At 34.8% G+C, this 18,158-nt stretch overlaps 2 protein-coding genes across 2 annotated transcripts in view; both read right to left on the bottom strand.

The window, feature by feature from the left end:
• LOC126973437 (protein neuralized) overlaps positions 1-18,158 on the bottom strand; it is a 67,398-nt gene that overhangs the window by 46,503 nt on the left and 2,737 nt on the right. The window lies entirely within an intron of this gene.
• LOC126973439 (uncharacterized) lies at positions 4,364-6,790 on the bottom strand. Its single transcript, XM_050820703.1, has 2 exons — positions 6,267-6,790; positions 4,364-5,234 (listed from the first exon to the last, which is right to left on the bottom strand). Exons 1-2 carry the CDS (start codon positions 6,560-6,562, stop codon positions 4,379-4,381), a joined length of 1,152 nt encoding a protein of 383 aa, XP_050676660.1. The 5' UTR covers positions 6,563-6,790; the 3' UTR covers positions 4,364-4,378.

Below are 18,158 nucleotides of genomic sequence, written 5' to 3'. Positions count from 1 at the left end.
GTATCTGTACCGTATTTAAAAAAAAATCATCCACATTTAAGAAAGGACATCGAAAGAAAGCAATGAAACGAAAGAGAAAGACTATATGAGCGAGGTGAGTGAAAGAGATGAAAAGAGTGCCCTTAATAATTATAATATGCGATTAAATAAAAATGCACTCGCGTGTCTGGCGGGCGTGCCAAAATGACAGATGCGCGCCGTTTTTTTTTCTTATTATGTCTCGGCTACTGGCATTTCTCGACTCAGCCTGTTACTTTTGACATTTTAATTTCTTTTAAGGTATACGAGGGAAATGGATCGTACAGGTCACCTGTTGTCAGGTCCTGCAACACTAGAAGTTTTTTTTGATCCAATAGAGCTGCCTCTATAGGAAGCTGCAGGCGCTTTTTCATCATAAAACATATTATAAAATCGATGACATTCTGATTCTTCAAAGATTTTCCCAAAATAGTAATTAGAGGAGGCGAGATGGAAATAAAAGAGATTAAATAGCCTCTTCTGCGCTGGGCCTCGTTTATATAATCACTTACCCAGGGTTATTATAGAAACGGAGGAGATCCCGAATTAAAAAAAATAAATAAAAATGTTCCTAATAGATAAGACATATTATACAATCAGTGATTACCTTACGGACAATTTTTAACTATTATAAATATTGTTTTTGACATCTATTTAGTTTTTTGACATTTAGATTTTCGACATTTAGATGATAATATGAAGAACATTATATAATAGTACAGTAATATGATTTTTTTTAATGTTGCATGCTGTAATTAAGCAGAGTTTGGCTGCTCATATAGTTTTGTTTATATTCAACACCTGTATATCACCCAAATTTGAATTGAATTGAATAAATAAATCTAAAAAAAATATTAATTAACAAAACACAAAACAGTAGAGCCACAGACTGAGAATCAAAATCTAATTCCTGTCCTTTGCTCAGTCACAGTATGAATTTAATTCGGCATACGCTTACAACTACTTCAGTAAATATAATAAAAATATAAGTAAAGTAAATAAATTCTCGTTAACAAAATCTTTAAAATCATGGCTAATAGTATTAAAATACGAAGATACAGAAAATGTTCTTAAAATTAAAACTTAATATTCAATTACTAACAGTTATTTAATCTTGTGCACAGTTTGACATACTAACAAATACTTAAAAAAAAAAAAACACACACACACACACACAGCAACACACACACACACGCACACACACACGCACTCATACACACACACGCACACACACATACCTCTTTTTAGTGAGTTTGCTAATTATGTTTAATAATGGATAGCCTTTCGGAAGGACCTAGCCTCTGCAACTCAGGGTATCCTATCGCAGAGGGTAGGGCACAAAAACATTTTGTACCACATATTATTAGTTGAATAAAGGATTATTATCATTATTATTATTGTCTAACATGAAGCTTTATTCGAATAGAATTTTTCTTTACAGAATTGACCAGGGGACCTCAGCGTCGAGAGCCATGTCACGTGACGCGTGACAATCGCGGGACTTGATTGGGCTGAGAGTTTCGCACGCAAAAGTTTTAGTGAGCGAAGGTTAGTAGCCAGTTATCAAGAAGGAACAAAAGATACTAGAACCTTGCTATCGAAGAACTCCTCAGATCTAGACCGTATCTTTTGAGTTTTTTAAGAGACCCTAAAAACTACTACCACACTTCATCGTCATCATCACAGAATAAGCAGTAACAGTACAGAAGTTCACTTACATCATCTATTTAAGGAAACAGCTACATTATTAGCCCGCTACCAATATTCATTTTAAATTGGAGGCTCCTTTGCACAGGATGCCGGCTAGATTATAGCGCCTATTTCTGCCGTGAAGCAGTAATGCGTAAACATTACTGCATTTCGGTCTGAAGAGCGCCGTAGCTAGTGAAATTACTGGGCAAATGAGACTTAACATCTTATGACTCAAGGTGATGAGCGCAATTGTAGTCCCACTCAGAATTTTCGGGTTTCTCAAGAATCCTGAGCGGCACTGCATCTTAATGGGCAGGGCGTATCAATCACCATCAGATGAAAGTCCTACTCATCTGGCCCCTTATTGTCATAAATAAAAGAGTGACACACGCGTGGTTATGTACTCTAAGCTAAAATCTATATACTTATACTTCATTAAAAAGAAACCAGTAAAATTTATTTATATGCAATCTATATTGAGTCTTATGTCTTTCTAATAAGGCTCATTTTAACTTACGTATCGGACACAGCAGACGGTCAGCTGTGCGTGCAAAAAAAATAGACATACGAAATTCGATAGAGCGGACCATTAAAATAAAATAATGTATGGATATCGTACTGAAGAAACGGTGACAAACTGGTGATTGCATAATGCATCATACGGAAAATGTAGCTATGTCATGTGTATAAAAATATTTAATAAACTCCCACCAAGCTTACTCGTATTACCCGTCCAACGATTTTAAAAGGATCTTTTGACATAGCTTATAGATAAAAATGTTTTAATTCCATAAATAAAATGTTGACATATAAGATTAGATTAAATTGAAAAAAATATATTAATTCTAGTCTTAAAATAATGACATCTAAAAATAATACATATAATTTAAATTGGCCTAAGTGCTTAAAACGTAGAGTTAATAATGTTATATCAATTATAATAATAACTAGAGTTTTGTAATGAATGAAATGATTTGAAAACTGAATTAATACTTAATACTAATTTTGCACGCCAGAAATGGCCGATTACATTGATACCTTAAAACTATTTACACCCATTGTTGCATGTTTTCTGGTAAAATAAAGGATTTATTTAGTTACTCTTAATTAGGGGACTGTAACTCTAAGAGATGTGAGTCTAGCAATTTATTTTTTGGGTTGCCAAGACTCCGATTTCGTATATCTATCAGAGGGTTGTGTCTCATAAATCAACAGTTACACATTCGTAACATATTCCATAGCTGGCCAGAGCCAGTGTGTTTCTATTTCCACTATAACAATAAATAAATAAATAGATAACGCATTCCAAAATTCCCCACCGTGGACATCCGCAACAACAGTGGTCAAAGGATGCGTTGCCGGCCTTTAAGTTGGAAGTATACTCTGATCTCAAAGGTCCCTAAGTTCGGGAAAACTGTAGCCGTTAATTATTGATTCCAGAAAGTAGCTATGCGAGGCAATAAATTCATTTTGGCATTTCTTGTCAGATATCAACAAATTGTGCGCATTTGACATAATGTCAAGAGGTACTTAAAAACTACATACTTAATATCTTGTTATAAAATCTACATAATATTAATAAATTAATGAATTTAATAATTCTTATATTTTTATTGAATTAGACGTTATTTTGTGGATAATTATCCAAATGTTGTGAGTTTTCTTAAGTGTCAATTACACTTAGATTGTCTACAATCAATTCGACACGTGTTTCGCCTTTACACGAGCATCTTTAGGAGATGTTGACTCGCCAAATGCTGGCACTAAGCATTCATCAGTCTCGTGGCAGTGACCTACATAAGAAAAATATAAATTCATGTAAATGAAATATTATGTAAAATACATTAATTTAATGAAATAACAAATGATGGGTAAAAACGTAAACACCATTAATAATTTTATTTTACAACATATTCTATGGTAAATGCTATTTTTATTTATTATTTTCGAGTCTATACTTGAAATTCAATATTTTTATTCAAAAATATCAAATATTATTATACAAAAAAATCTTCCACCCATTCGAAATAATGTGCCTCGGACTTGAGAAGAACGCGACGGGCGCAAGAAACTCAGCGGGTTTTTTTTTTCCTTTAGGGCGCGTTCCCACCGTGTCGTGACGACAGATAATCGTGTAGTTTTAAGTGTCGTGGCTTATATGTTTAAATGGAGGTGTTCACATTTAGAACGACACAATTTACTGTCGTCTACGACAGTTTTTGCAGTGACGACACTTTGTCGTGACAGTGGGAACGGCAAGCACGACAGTCGTAAAACGATAAAAAAATCGTGGACGGCAACTCTATGTAGACCACGTGTTTTCCCTTCCCTCTCGCACCCGCGCGCCCCTCGCGTCTGTACTTGGTTTACTTTGTGCGTGTTAGAACTTGTCAGACTCCTGCGCATGGTGGACGTATAACAATGGCTAATAATATAACACCGGAAGTTTTAATTCCACTTGTGGAACAAAGGGCTGTCCTTTGGGACAAAACTTTAGACATTTATAAAGACAAAGGTTTGAAATTAGCCGCGTGGAGAGAAATTTGTTGCGTTTTTGAACCTAATTTTGACAAGTTGGAGGAAAAGGAAAGAAAAGATTTCGGTAAGTTTCTGAAACTTTTTATTTATTATGATACGTGTGCTGTAATGTTTTGCCAAGGTACGGAGCCTATTTCAGATACAAAAAGTCGGAAAATTGTAAGCGCACTGCGTTTCCACCACCTTCGTTTGGACGCAGCTGTGTTGCAGGCATGTTTACCAGGGGCATAACGGTTGGGGTATTCTCCAAGTATATAGCGTCTTTTTTTATTAAAAAATTATGTAATACCGTACAAGCCTTTACAACTTCAATAGCTGTTTCTGCACATACATCCAATGGTCTATGCAAGATCCTCCATTTATTGGATAAGATACCAAAAGTGCATTCAACATATCTTCTCGCGCGGCTTAGACGGTAATTAAATATCTTTTTCTTATTGTCTAAATGAGTACCGCCATAAGGTCGCAATAAATTTTGTGACAATGTAAAGGCTTCGTCTCCAACAAATACATATGGTATTTCTTCTTGCATATTTTCGTGTAATGGCGTGGGTCTTGGTATATTTAAAGTACCATCATTTAGTTTCTTCCAAAAATTGGATTGTTTTAGGATAGATGAATCACACTCTTTTCCGTATGAACCAATACTAACGTAAATGAAACGGTATTCTGAATCAACAATTGCAAATAAAATAAAAGAAAAATAATCCTTATAGTTAAAAAACATAGAACCACTATTTATTGGCTTTGTAATCCTTATGTGCTTGCCGTCCAGCGCACCGAGGCAATGAGGAAAATTTGCTTTCGTTTTAAAAGCTTCAGCGATCGCTTTCCATTCTTCTTCGGTATTGGGCAACTTTAAATATTCTGCACTTAATACGCTCCAAATAACAGAACACGTTTCTTTGATTATTTTGCTGATGGTTGACATTCCCACTCTAAAATTATAATGCAGTTGTTTAAACGAACATCCCGACGCCAAATATCTGTAAATAAATACAACAGCTATTATAATACGCTTATATTCGAGGACCAATGCCCTAACATTATAATTATGTATAAACATACAATCAGTCTAATACGTAGTCCCTTACTTGTTCACGGAAACATCCGGGGATACTAGTGGAAAAACTCGATCTTAGTATAGTTTTTTAAACTCTGAAAAACGTGCAGATGTTTGCATGAACAATAATTTGACTACGTATTAGACTGATTATATGTTAATACATATAATGTTAAATCTATACACAAACAAATTTTAATTTTAAGTCTATTTTACTTTTACAGCTACACAGATATCTACAAAGTGGACACATATTCGAGATGCATTTATGAGATCCCTGAAAAATGAAAAAGAAAAAAAGCGATCTGGTGCAGGCGCAAAAACTACTAGGCCGTATGTTTATAAGAATCAGCTGTCTTTTTTATTAAAAGTTACTGAGCCCCGTATGACCTCTGATTCATCTAATGAGCCTAATAATTCTATATCTGATACATTAAGTGATGCAGCACCTTCTACTCAAAAGAAAACTAAGACTGACACATTAGATGATAAAATGTCACAATTTCTAGATTATAAATTAAATAATCAAGAACACCCACATGTGTCCTTTATTAAAGGAATTTTACCATCTTTGGCATCATTCGACAATGATGAAAATTTTGAATTCCAAACGGGTATTATGCAACTGATTGAAAAAATTAAAAAGAAACGCCTTCGTAATAATTTATATGATACTTATGCAAACTATGGTGACTATCAAACCCATTTATCACAACCGACAGGATATTTTACACAAGATCCAGGTGCATCAACTTCGACTAGCAATCAAGTTATGGAACCGGCTTCATCACCAAATTCAGTCTATACTAATTTGTCTGATAGCACACAAGATTCTTTTAATTTTGACGATACATAATTTAAAGATGTCTTTACTTATAAAACGTGTAACTCTAAAATAAATCTCTAAATAAATAAATGTATAAATTAATAAAGAATTTTCATTTTATTTACTTACCTTAAAGTTATCACTAGTCTTTCTTCGGCACTTATACAATTTCTGAAATGTGTGTTTTCTCTTCTAAGATTGTCTGCAAGTCGTACCAGTAGGCTATCAAAGGTGGTGACAGTCATTCTTAAATACTCATAAAACTTTCCATCATCACTTTTTAATTCTTCTATATAACTCTGACATAATCCTAATGGAATTCTTTTCATTAACATTGGATGTACCCAGTACTTTCTTTTCATTGCTTGCTTCATTTTCCTTCTTTTCAAAAAGAAATACATTATTAAAATTTCATCTTCGTCCATTGAACTCAGGAGAGTAAACGCACTAGTAATCACCAAGCGAACGCAGAGGCGACTAGATTTGTAGCTTGCTGATGATGCGAGCGATCTGAGCGATCCAATGGGAACAGCTAGATACGACAGTCGCTAAACGATAAAAAATGTTGACGACAAACAATCGTTATAATGGGAACAGGTAGAGACGACAGTCGTCGAACGATAAATTAGTCGTTACGACATAGTGGGAACGCGCCCTTACTCTATAGACAAATTGATTTTATATACGTAAATTAATAAACTACCTCGAATGTTGCAGTTCAGCTTGAAAAGAGAAACTTGTAAGACTCCGTCTACACATATATAGTCAATAGGTGTTAATATAAAAACTTGTAAGCGCATTGTTATTTCCACTAGGGTGAATATGGAACCTTGTACCTGTTGCTAAGAGAGCTTGTGCACTGACGTTAGGTACTGACACTTGAGGACACACTGACACCTTTATTTTAAACCTTAGATTAAGGATTGGTCTCCGCTGCGCTCCAACTAGATACCGTACTCCCTAAGAATCTTAGCTTTTTATTACGGCAACTACAAGATGCTTGTGTGCGTGGCATCTTTCAAATTTTGTAACATACGCTTCGTGTTATTTTACATTGAAATTAATAAAATACAAAATACTTACTGATGATATTATGTGATCCCAGTGTCATTCTCATTTCTTGTAGTATTATTCTTACAAGGTCTCTCTCAACACGGCATTTTAGTTTAAATTATTAGCAAACTTTAACAGAACCTTTGGTGCGTCAACGTAATACATTGCTCGGGACTGGCTCGAGTACGCCCACTTGGACGTAGTATTAGTTGCCGCACTTTGCGACTACGCCTGCGGTATCTAGTTGGAGTGCAGCGAGAGACCAATACTTAAAATAAATTTAAAACTAACTACAAGAAACTGGTTTATGAGTTACCACTACTGAACACACCTATAAATAAGAAAAACAATGTCGAAAAATTACTTACCGAAAATAGCAAATCATTGATCGTTTTTTTTTTATAAAGCTTACAATTTTATTAATAAATCGATAGGCCAATGATGTGTGTGTTATATTACGTAGATAATTAATAAGTTTATTACTTTAGTGTGCGTGACAAGCTACATCTTACACTCGCGCTTTGAATGTCAGTTTGCGTTAGTGTGCGTGCATTGCTCAAAAAAAAATTATTTTTTATTATGATTATATTAATAAAAATTATATATTCTAGATCACGGTTTCAGGTAAGCTCTGGTGCTCTCGAAACTTTACGAAACGTCGGGTTAACTAACATAATAATGAAAATGTAACTTTTACGCAAAAATCTAATGTAAAAACACAGGTTCAATTGCACGTGTTTTAATCCTTTAAAAAGTGTTTTATTTGAAGGTGTTACACTCTCGTTAATCAAAGAAAATACTATTCTATGGTACTTATATCTCTTATTTTATGTGTCGCGATCTTAAACTAGCCGTAACAAAAAGCAACCAACCGCCTATTTACAAGACAGACACGAACTTGTCCAGTTTTTTTAAATAAAATTTCGATAATGCTCGCTTAAATGTCACTGCTTGCGGCGGCGACACGGGATGGGTCGTACCCTTCCCTAAAATATGGTTGAGAGAGGCGATGGCTGGCCGGCTGGCCTGTTGCCGGAGACTAGGTTTCAGATTCATAAAAGATATATATATATATACATATATATATAAACGTTGTATTGCCGATATTAAAATCGCGATACAAAAGTAACTGTTGATCGTAGATGGGTGAAAATTTTAATTAATGTAATTTTTAATGCTGACTCATAATCAAACAAATTTAAAAAAAAATAAAAATTCGTGTGGACCATCCTTAACATTTAGGGGGATGAAAAATAGATGTTGTCCGATTCACAGACCTACCCAATATGCACTCAAAATTTCATGAGAATCGGTCAAGCCGTTTCGGAGGAGTTCGGTCCCGCACACCGTACCACGAGAATTTTTATATATTAGAGATACATATTATTTATAATCTTAATATATATAAATCTCGTGTCACAATGTTTGTCCTCAATGGACTCCTAAACTAATGAACGGATTTCAATGGGGATTACTTCATGGAGTGCAGTTTAGTCCAACTTAAGAGATAGGATAGTTTTTATTTCGATTTGGGACCCATAATTATTTTTATTTCCAATATTTGTTTTGTTTGGACATATTTTCTGTGAGAGTATTTTTGACGCGCGGTTTGACAGTTCTGCTGTGAAACAATTTCATTATAACAACAAGGAGTATATTATTATGTTGATACAATAAAAAATTATTGACAAATTCATCAAAAACGGTATTTTATTTATTATGTACAGAACAACGTCTGTCTGGTCAGCTAGTCGTTTATAAAATGCTCACAGAATACCATTATTTATTTACGGTGTATTTGGATGATGCAGCTACTGTACTCAATAACTTTTGTATTAATTTACATTTACTTTTTCAACTTACTCGTGTAACGCATTGACTATTTGACGTATGAGTATGTTTGTTGCATCATTTTACATATTATATTGTAATTGAAATGCAAATCATTTATCGACGGAATAAATCGATAGAAATGTAAAAGCTTGATATTTAAAAAGAGTCGCAATGAGTTTCTTGCTACTTCTTCTTACCTCAACCCTTGACGAAGTAGTGGTAGATTCAATAAGAGAAATTTTTTTTTGACATTCATAAGTGTCATTTCCGTGACCTACGTGAATAAAGTGATTTTGATTTCATTTTAATACATTTAAGTTTATTTATTGAAGTAGAAATCCATAATTATACAAATGATTTAAGTTTTCTTTAGTGTTAATTCCGCCAATATTTGTTTTTAAACAATTCGACACGTGTTTCGCCTCTACACGAGACTAAGTCTCGTGTCAGATTTTGGAGAGACAACACGTCCTGCGGATGCCTCGTGTAGAGGCGAAACACGTGTCGAATTGTTTAAAAACAAACATTGGCGCAATTAACTTTAAAGAAAACTTAAATCATTTGTACATTAAAGTTTATTACTTAAATAGCATAAAGTTAATTTTGTACATTTTTCGGAACTCTGTTGTAAAAGCATACCAATCAGCCAACCAAACAATTACTAACTCGATTCTCTGGAAGCCTTACAAATTTCGACAAGCCATAAAGCCGCTTCCTACAGTTAACTAGAGGTCCGGGGTTCAAACATTTATATGATGAATATGGATGTCTGTCTCCAAGTCATGGATGTTTTTTTGTATTTTTAAGTATGGCATGCTTTGCCTAGTTTGGGTCAAATAATCACGACCGTCATGTTCACGAAGTATTCTTACACAAACAATGAATTCAATCTAATATATAAAATTCTCGTGTCATGGTGTTAAACTTTGAACTCCTCCCTAACGGCTTGATCGATTCTAATGAAATTTTGAGTGCATATTGGGTAGGTCTGAGAATCGGACAACATTTATTTTTCATCCCCCTAAATGTTAAGGGTGGTCCACACGTTTTTTTTTTTATTTTTTTTTTTGACATTTGTTTGATTATGAGTCAGCATTAAAAAATACATACAACTTCAATCACCCATCTACGATCAACAGTTACTTTTGTATCGCGATTTTAATATAGGCAATGCGTTTGCTGGGTCAGTTAGTATTTTATATTATTTAAACACGATTCATTTATTAGATGCAGTCTTACAAACTAATTTGTTATGTATATTACAGCCATTGTAAAATACTCTATTTGATTGAAGAGTGGCCGTTGAGTTTCTTATATGTTCTTCTCACGAGCTCAACTTTTTCCGAACATTTGGTTGAGTCAGTTATTTAAAAGAAATATTTCTAGTGAGGATTCAAAAGCGCTTAGTTTAAGCCTAATTGAATAAAGTTTGTTTGACTTTGAATAGTTCTGCTGAGAGAATGGCGAATATTGAGCAGGTATGGATTACCCTAAAAATTTACTGAAGATTTTTTTTTTATGGAATAGGAGGACAAACGAGCGTACGGGTCACCTGTTGTTAAGTGATCACCGCCGCCAACAATCTCTTGCAACACCAGAGGAATCACAGGAGCGTTGCCGGCTTTTAAGGAAGGTGTACGCGCTTTTTTTGAAGGTACCCATGTCGTATCGTCCCGGAAACACCGCACAAGGAAGTTCATTCCACAGCTTTGTAGTACGTGGAAAAAAGCTCCTTGTAAACCGCACTGTGGAGGACCGCCACACATCCAGATGGTGGGGATGATAACCTGACTTGTGGTGTGTCGTGCGAAGGTGGAATTCGGCGGCAGATTATTATTATTATTGCAAATTATTACTAACTAGTTACTAACTAAATAGTTGGCAGACTCGTCAGCTGATGCCTAGTATAAAAAAAAGTAAAACTAATTTACATTCGCATGTACATATTCCAAGAAAGGGATTCCACAAAGGAATTTCAACAACAAAACCTTCAAAGGCATCAGCTGATTCAAAGGAAACTTTGCATAGCATCATTGTGCAAGCATTGCACACGCTTCATACGAAAACAGGACCAATGAACATTGCAATAAAACCTCTTTTCGAATACAACACGAAACACTGGCCTTTAATGCTAAACACACGTGCTGTTGAAAAAAAAATAAAAGAATAACAGGTAGTTGGCGTCACAGCTGATCGTCAGCTGGTGCAAAAATTGCGAATACAATAGCTGTTAGCCACAAGCGATACTAGCTCATAAGCGTTAACATTTAAAGCATATTTTTTAACAAAACCACTAAGTCACTTACGACGTAGTTGCACTAAAATGAAAATTTAAAATACGAATTTTTAAGAATATGCTCAAGCCAAGATTGGCAATATGGAATTATATGGATCAATTATGTACCTTATACAGTTCTACACTAAACTGAAATTATTATACTGAAGTGAATGCAAGAAAAAATGCAAAATTTATATTTTTAGATTTGACACAGCAATATCGTCCTTAAGTATCGAAAATAAATACGTTATTCGTTTGCATTAGTCGTGAGAAATGGACAATCATTATAGGAAACATCCTGGACTCAATTTGTTATCATAGATTACAAAGTCACAGGTATATTATATGTATCTGCTTTATTATATATACTAGCTGATTCCCTTGACTTCGTCCGCGTAGATGAAGGGTTTCAAAAAAGAGTAAGCAAGTTTGGAATTTAAGATTATCGCATGTCCTATTCCAGTTCCGGTTCCCGTTTTCGCTCCTGTTTGTTTGCCACAGGTCGTTTCTGAACTCCGTAAAGAGAACTGCAACCGCCGCATCATTCTCCATCACGACAATGCGAGTTCTCACACCGCGCACAGAACAAAAGAGTTTTTAGAGCAAGAAAACATAGAATTATTAGACCATCCGCCGTAGAGCCCCGACCTAAGCCCTAATGATTTCTATACTTTCCCTAAAATAAAGAATAAATTGCGTGGTCAGAGATTTTCATCACCTGAAGAAGCTGTGGACGCCTACAAAACGGCCATTTTGGAGACCCCAGCTTCCGAATGGAATGGTTGCTTCAATGATTGGTTCCATCGTTTGGAAAAATGTATCAAATTTCGCGGAGAATACTTCGAAAAGCAATAAATACATTTTTAAATAGTAATGTTGTGTCACTTTCTTGATTCCCGATACTTTTAGTGCAGCCCTCGTATTAAGTAGGGATATGTACAATGATCATTGAAGTGTTTACTACGCGTGTGTTTAAAGATGTTTAAAAATAAATTGTTTGGTAAAATTTATATAACCAATTAATTCTGACGATTTCTTTGTTTTGCAATATTTTTGTAAGAGTTTCTTGCCACATCTTCTCATTAGAGCTTGCAAATTTTTCCGAAGTAATAGAAAAGTAAACTATTAAAAATATTACTAAAAGAAAATTATTATAAGTTTAATTTCCTTGACCTACACGAATAAAGAAAAATTTGATTTGACTCTAAATTATCATGGAATAGAAATATATGTATCCTACTTCTTACTAATATTATAAATGTGAAAGTTTGTATGTCTGGATACATGTTTGAACTTCTTTAACGCAAAAAGCGCGTACACCTTCCTTAAAGGCCGGCAACGCTCTTGTGATTCCTCTGGTGTTGCAAGAGAATGTGGGCGGCGGTGATCACTTAACACCAGGTGACCCGTACGCTCGTTTGTCCTCCTATTCCATAAAAAAAAAACTACTGAATAGATTTTGATGAGACTTTACAATAATATAGCTTACACACCAGAATAACATATAGGCTATAATTTGTAAAACTATAGAGTATAGTGTAATTATACAATATATAAAAGAAGCGTGATTGTTACTAATGAGTACAACTAGCGCCATCTCTTATCAACTAGCAAGTAACAGATCAATACAATTTATATGGCAAAACAACGTTTGCCGGGTCAGCTAGTATATCATAAGGAGTGACAATAACATAATATATTGTAACAACACTTGGTAAGCGTCATGAAGCCACACAAATAAAACTTGACAACAAAATTTTCTATACGAGACTCGAACCAACGCCCTCTCGCGATACATTCGGGTGCTCTTCCAACTGAGCTAACCGTTCGAGTGAGAGAGAGGTCGTGGGTGCGAGTCCCGCATCGTTCTAAAAATTTTGTTTTCAAATTTTATTTGTGTGTTAATCCCAGAAGTGAAGATTATCACTTTAAAAACAATATCCGGACGACCGAGCCTTGCTCGGATTTTTAAGAATGTACAAAACTTGAACAAAAAAAAAACTAATTGGACATCTGGATTCGAACCAGGGTCTTCTGCTTCCCGGATCACCCAATGTCCCATCTGAGCTATTATAGTCTTGTATATAGTGGCGAAATTTATTTTTGTATTCGAATATTATTGTAGCTGTTTCTCATTAAAATACGGATAAAACTACATTTTTTTAAATTGAAACCTAGCTAGATCGATTTATCGCCCCCGAAACCCCCTATATACTAAATTTTATGAAAATCGTTGGAGCCGATTCCGAGATTCCAATTATATATATACAAGAATTGCTCATTTAAAGATATAAGATAACAAATTGTCATGAAGCTCCATCAGTTCGTAAAGCGGCTAGGACATGGGGAGAAGAACTAATAAGAAACTCCCAGCCTATCTTTTAAAACACATAACAAATTAGCCTACTTAATATAATATTATACAATTGTAGGTGGTCTGTGCAGATCCAGTCAACAACCATGTATCATTATCCTCTATATAATCTATTTTATATAAAAATGAATTGCTGTTCGTTAGTCTCGCTAAAACTCGAGAACGGCTGGACCGATTTGGCAAATTTAGGTCTTGAAGTATTTGTGGACGTCCAGAGAAGGTTTAAAACGTTGAATAAATATGAAAATGCTCGGAATTACCAGTGGGAGGCTCCTTTGCACAGGATGCAGGCTAGATTGTGGGTACCACAACGGCGCCTATTTCTGCCGTGAAGCAGTAATGTGTAAGCATTACTGTGTTTCGGTCTGAAGGGCGCCGTAGCTAGTGAAATTACTGGGCAAATGAGACTTAACATCTTGTCTCAAGGTGACGAGCGCAGTTGTAGTGCCGCTCAGAATTTTTGGGGGTTTCAAGAATCCTGAGCGGCACTGCATTGTAATGGGCAGGGCGTATCAATTACCATCAGCTGAACGTCCTGCTCGTCTTGTCCCTTATTTTCATAAAAAAAAAATAAATAAAAACAACAATTTTGTTTTTCCTTTGATGTGTCCGCCGTCGTTCAGAAATCAAATTGAAAGAATAGTTTAAAATGAATAACTAATTAGAATTTTTATATCTTTCCAACTTTCACAGCAGGTAAAATATAAACTTAATTTTAGCTCGATTAAAATTTTAATGAACGATAAAATCTTAAGTTTTGTTAAGAAATAAAGATTTTTATAAGTACTACGTGCTTAGTCAGGTGTGTACACGGACGAAGTCGCGGGTATCGGCTAGTCTACTATACTATAGTAAGCCTTCTTTGCCAAAGAAGCTTTTATATATTTCTTGAACTTGTGCTCAGTGAGTCCTAGTATATGGTCATGGTGTTGATAGCATGCCATACTCTATCAAATTAAAATGCATCAAACTCTTACCAGCAAAAGAGGACTGTCACTCTTCAGAGCTGATATAGTTCGTCTGAAGTCGCGCTGGTGGTGAGCGATCTTTATCTTTTTTCTTTTCGTAGGCCTTTATGAATTGGTGCTGAGTCTTGCTGAGAGGATCTTTCTTGGTTATGGAAGATGGTGTTGTTAAGAGACTTTACCACCTTCACAATGATCGTATGTTTGAGCTGTGCTGATATAGCTCAGTTACTTCTTGATAGCGAGAACCCCCCTAAACCAATTTCTTTTTTGTTCTTCACGAATCCTGAGCGCTGCACTGTAATGGTCAGTGCGTATCAATTATCATCAGCTCAACATCTTCCACGTCTCGTCCCTTATTTTCATAAAAAAAGGAATCTATCTTGTCACAAACAGGGAGGGTTCAATTCTACCTATCAATAGCCCAGTATACAAACAACGTGACTAATTACCGAGTGGATGAAGGGCTACAATCATAGAAATCTTAATTAAGATTTCTATGGCTACAACTAAGTTACATTTGTCTCTATTCATGCCTATGTATCTATAATAGAATTAACTATCACATGAAAACGGTTCTATATATCACCCTATAGCCATTACAATATCACTAGATTGAAGCATTATCAATCAAATTTACGCAGATTTATAAAAAATAATAAAACACGTCAATTCATAAATCATACCCCTACTAATCTCTCCTAATATTATAAATGTGAATGTAAGTTTGTTTGTTACGCTTTTACGCCGGAGCTACGGAAACAATTTTGATAAAATTTGGTACAGCGATAGACTAGAGCTTGCGAAAGGATATACATTTTACCCGGAAAAATCCAAGGTTCCCGCGGGATTTGTGAAAAATTGAAATTCACGTCGATGAGCTATAACTATACCAATAGTAGGCTTAGTTTATCATAACAATCTTCCTCGAAATAATATTCATATAATATGTTGGGAACGGGAGCGAATACGGAAAACCGGAACTGGAAAAGGACAAAAAAATATTAAATTCCAAACTTGCTTATTATTTTCAAAATCCATTTATCTACGCGGACGTAGTCGCAGGAATCAGCTAGTATTATATATATAAGATATTCCAAAAAAAAAATTTAACCCCCTTATTCATAATGGTCCGCTAACTTAAAACAGCCGCTAAAAAGTGTTTTTTCTCATTCTGACTTAGGTCAATAGAAGAAGACAGTGTGAGAATTAGCAATGCTTTAAGTTAGCAGACTATTATGAATAAGGGGGTAAGTATTTAAAATAAAGTAAGTAAAGTATGCATTTATCATAATATACATAGTAAAATTAACAAATTAAAAATAGGATGTAATGAAAAGGAGTTCACTCCACTCAGCATTTTTAGAATTGAAATAAGGATCACCCAATTCCAACACTGATTTTCAGTAGGTACCTGGCGTGGCCGTGGGTGCTCTGACTTATGTATGTGTGTCTGTAATTGGTTAGAACTATTATGTCGATGAAGGTTATGATTGGTTGAATTTATACAAACAAAAGTGAATGTGTAGATGACATGTTGTGTACTTATCCTACATACTTAAACTATTGTAACGGAGTTTATATATATGTCGCAGGTATATTGTCAAAGCCGTGATATTATTATTAAACGGTAGATTGTCAATCGACTTCATTTCTTACAATTTAATGGCCTGCGGGCCTACCATAAACTGTTATTGCGATTCAATTGACGATCTAAAATAAACTGCTTAGATTTTTCATACCACGACGTCATAAGAGCGATCGAATTAAGGTTGACGTGAAATCGTCGGATATTGAATCGCAAACTGTTTTAGTTCTTTCATTCATTCGTACCATGAGGTGATATTTCAACCTAAACTGGATAGATTATGTGTCAAAGTTGCTATTAATATTATAACTCGTTTTAATCTGTTTATTTTTTAAAAAACACCTCAGCTAACCTTTATATTGTAATTCAAAGAACTATATATTATATATATTACTATTATTTAATAAGTACTAAAAATGGTTTAATACTTTACAATTTGACGCTTTAAAGCGCAATTTTAGAATGTATTTGTAATAATTATTACGAAATAAAATTAACAAACATATCATTTCAGGTTTCGAAACGCAACGCATATGGATCGAGTAAGAGAGACAGACTTATGCTACGACTGAACAGCGTCATCTCTTTCTCACACCGCGGACCACAGACAAATTTCTTTCGTTCATTCTTCCTTATGCGATTCAAACGCCATTCAGATAAAGGCACTTCATGGAACGAATCTTAGCGATGCAGTTTAGGTACCTAAACTGAACTGCATCGGAATTTAATCGCTAATTAGAAGTTAATGGAAGGCCTTCTGGTTTTAGTGACATTATAATGTCACGGGTACACTATTGTGATATTATAAGGCAATTATATTTTGACAATTTTACTGGTCATTAGTTTGTGAGGCCGCCTCTGATTGGTCTGTTTCTTTATTTATTGTATATAGTCATTATTTTGTAGGTATACATTAGTGTAATCAACAAATTGTTATCTAAGCGAATTGCCCTTTGTTCAATAGTAGGTCCCAAAAACAAATTAACACTGTTAATCACAACGAAAACGAAAAGACGTGGCAGAACCGAATCGGCCCTTGTTCACTACTATTACAACAATAATTTCAAATGGAAAATGCGCATAATCAAATTAGTTATTTCTGTGAATGTTTGCGTTTGTGACTGTATACCTTTGATTTTTATTTTTGTTATTATTGTATCTGCGGAACATGTGTTAGGACACATCTATATTGATATTTTGTATCTCTTCCTATATTGTTCAGTTCTTGTGATGTGTTTGTTATGTTTCCTTGTAATAAATAAATATACCTACATTTATTATGATATTACTATAACACTATATTATACATACATTACAATTTCACTAAAACAAGGCCGTTAAATTGTAAGACATGAAGTCGATTGACGAACTACAATTTAATTATAGTATCACTAGTGAAATTGATATATCACGGCTTTGACAATATAGCTGCAACATAAATACGGATTGGAGTGATACGCCCTGCACAACACAAAGCAGTGCCCGTCAGGATTCTTGAAAAACACAAACGTATTGGGCGGCATCGCTATTGCGCTCGTCACTTTGCGACAAAAGATGTCAAGTCTAATTGACCCAGTAATTTGCTAAGCCGATATGCAGGGGCGTGCATTGGTGTTCTAGCAAGGCAAGCACTGTAGATCTAACTAGTCGTAGTTGCGCTTTAGTCCGACAGTACGACATAAGTTGTATTAAATGCTGCTTGCTTCATATATACAATCTGTAGACTGTCTAATGTAGGTAGTAAATTAACTTTAATACTAGTGCTATATTTATTTAGGTTCTTAGTGAGGTAGGCACTGCCTGATTGCCTATCTGATATGCATGTTCCTGACGATATGCTATGTCCAGAAGCCGACCACTTAAAAAAATCTCATAGACCGGACACAAGCTATAATTGGTAGTATAAGAAGAAAAAAGAAAACTGAACTAA

Source organism: Leptidea sinapis, chromosome 29 (assembly GCF_905404315.1).
Source record: "Leptidea sinapis chromosome 29, ilLepSina1.1, whole genome shotgun sequence".
Taxonomy (NCBI): domain Eukaryota; kingdom Metazoa; phylum Arthropoda; class Insecta; order Lepidoptera; family Pieridae; genus Leptidea; species Leptidea sinapis.
This window is presented reverse-complemented; position numbering and strand designations above follow the sequence as displayed.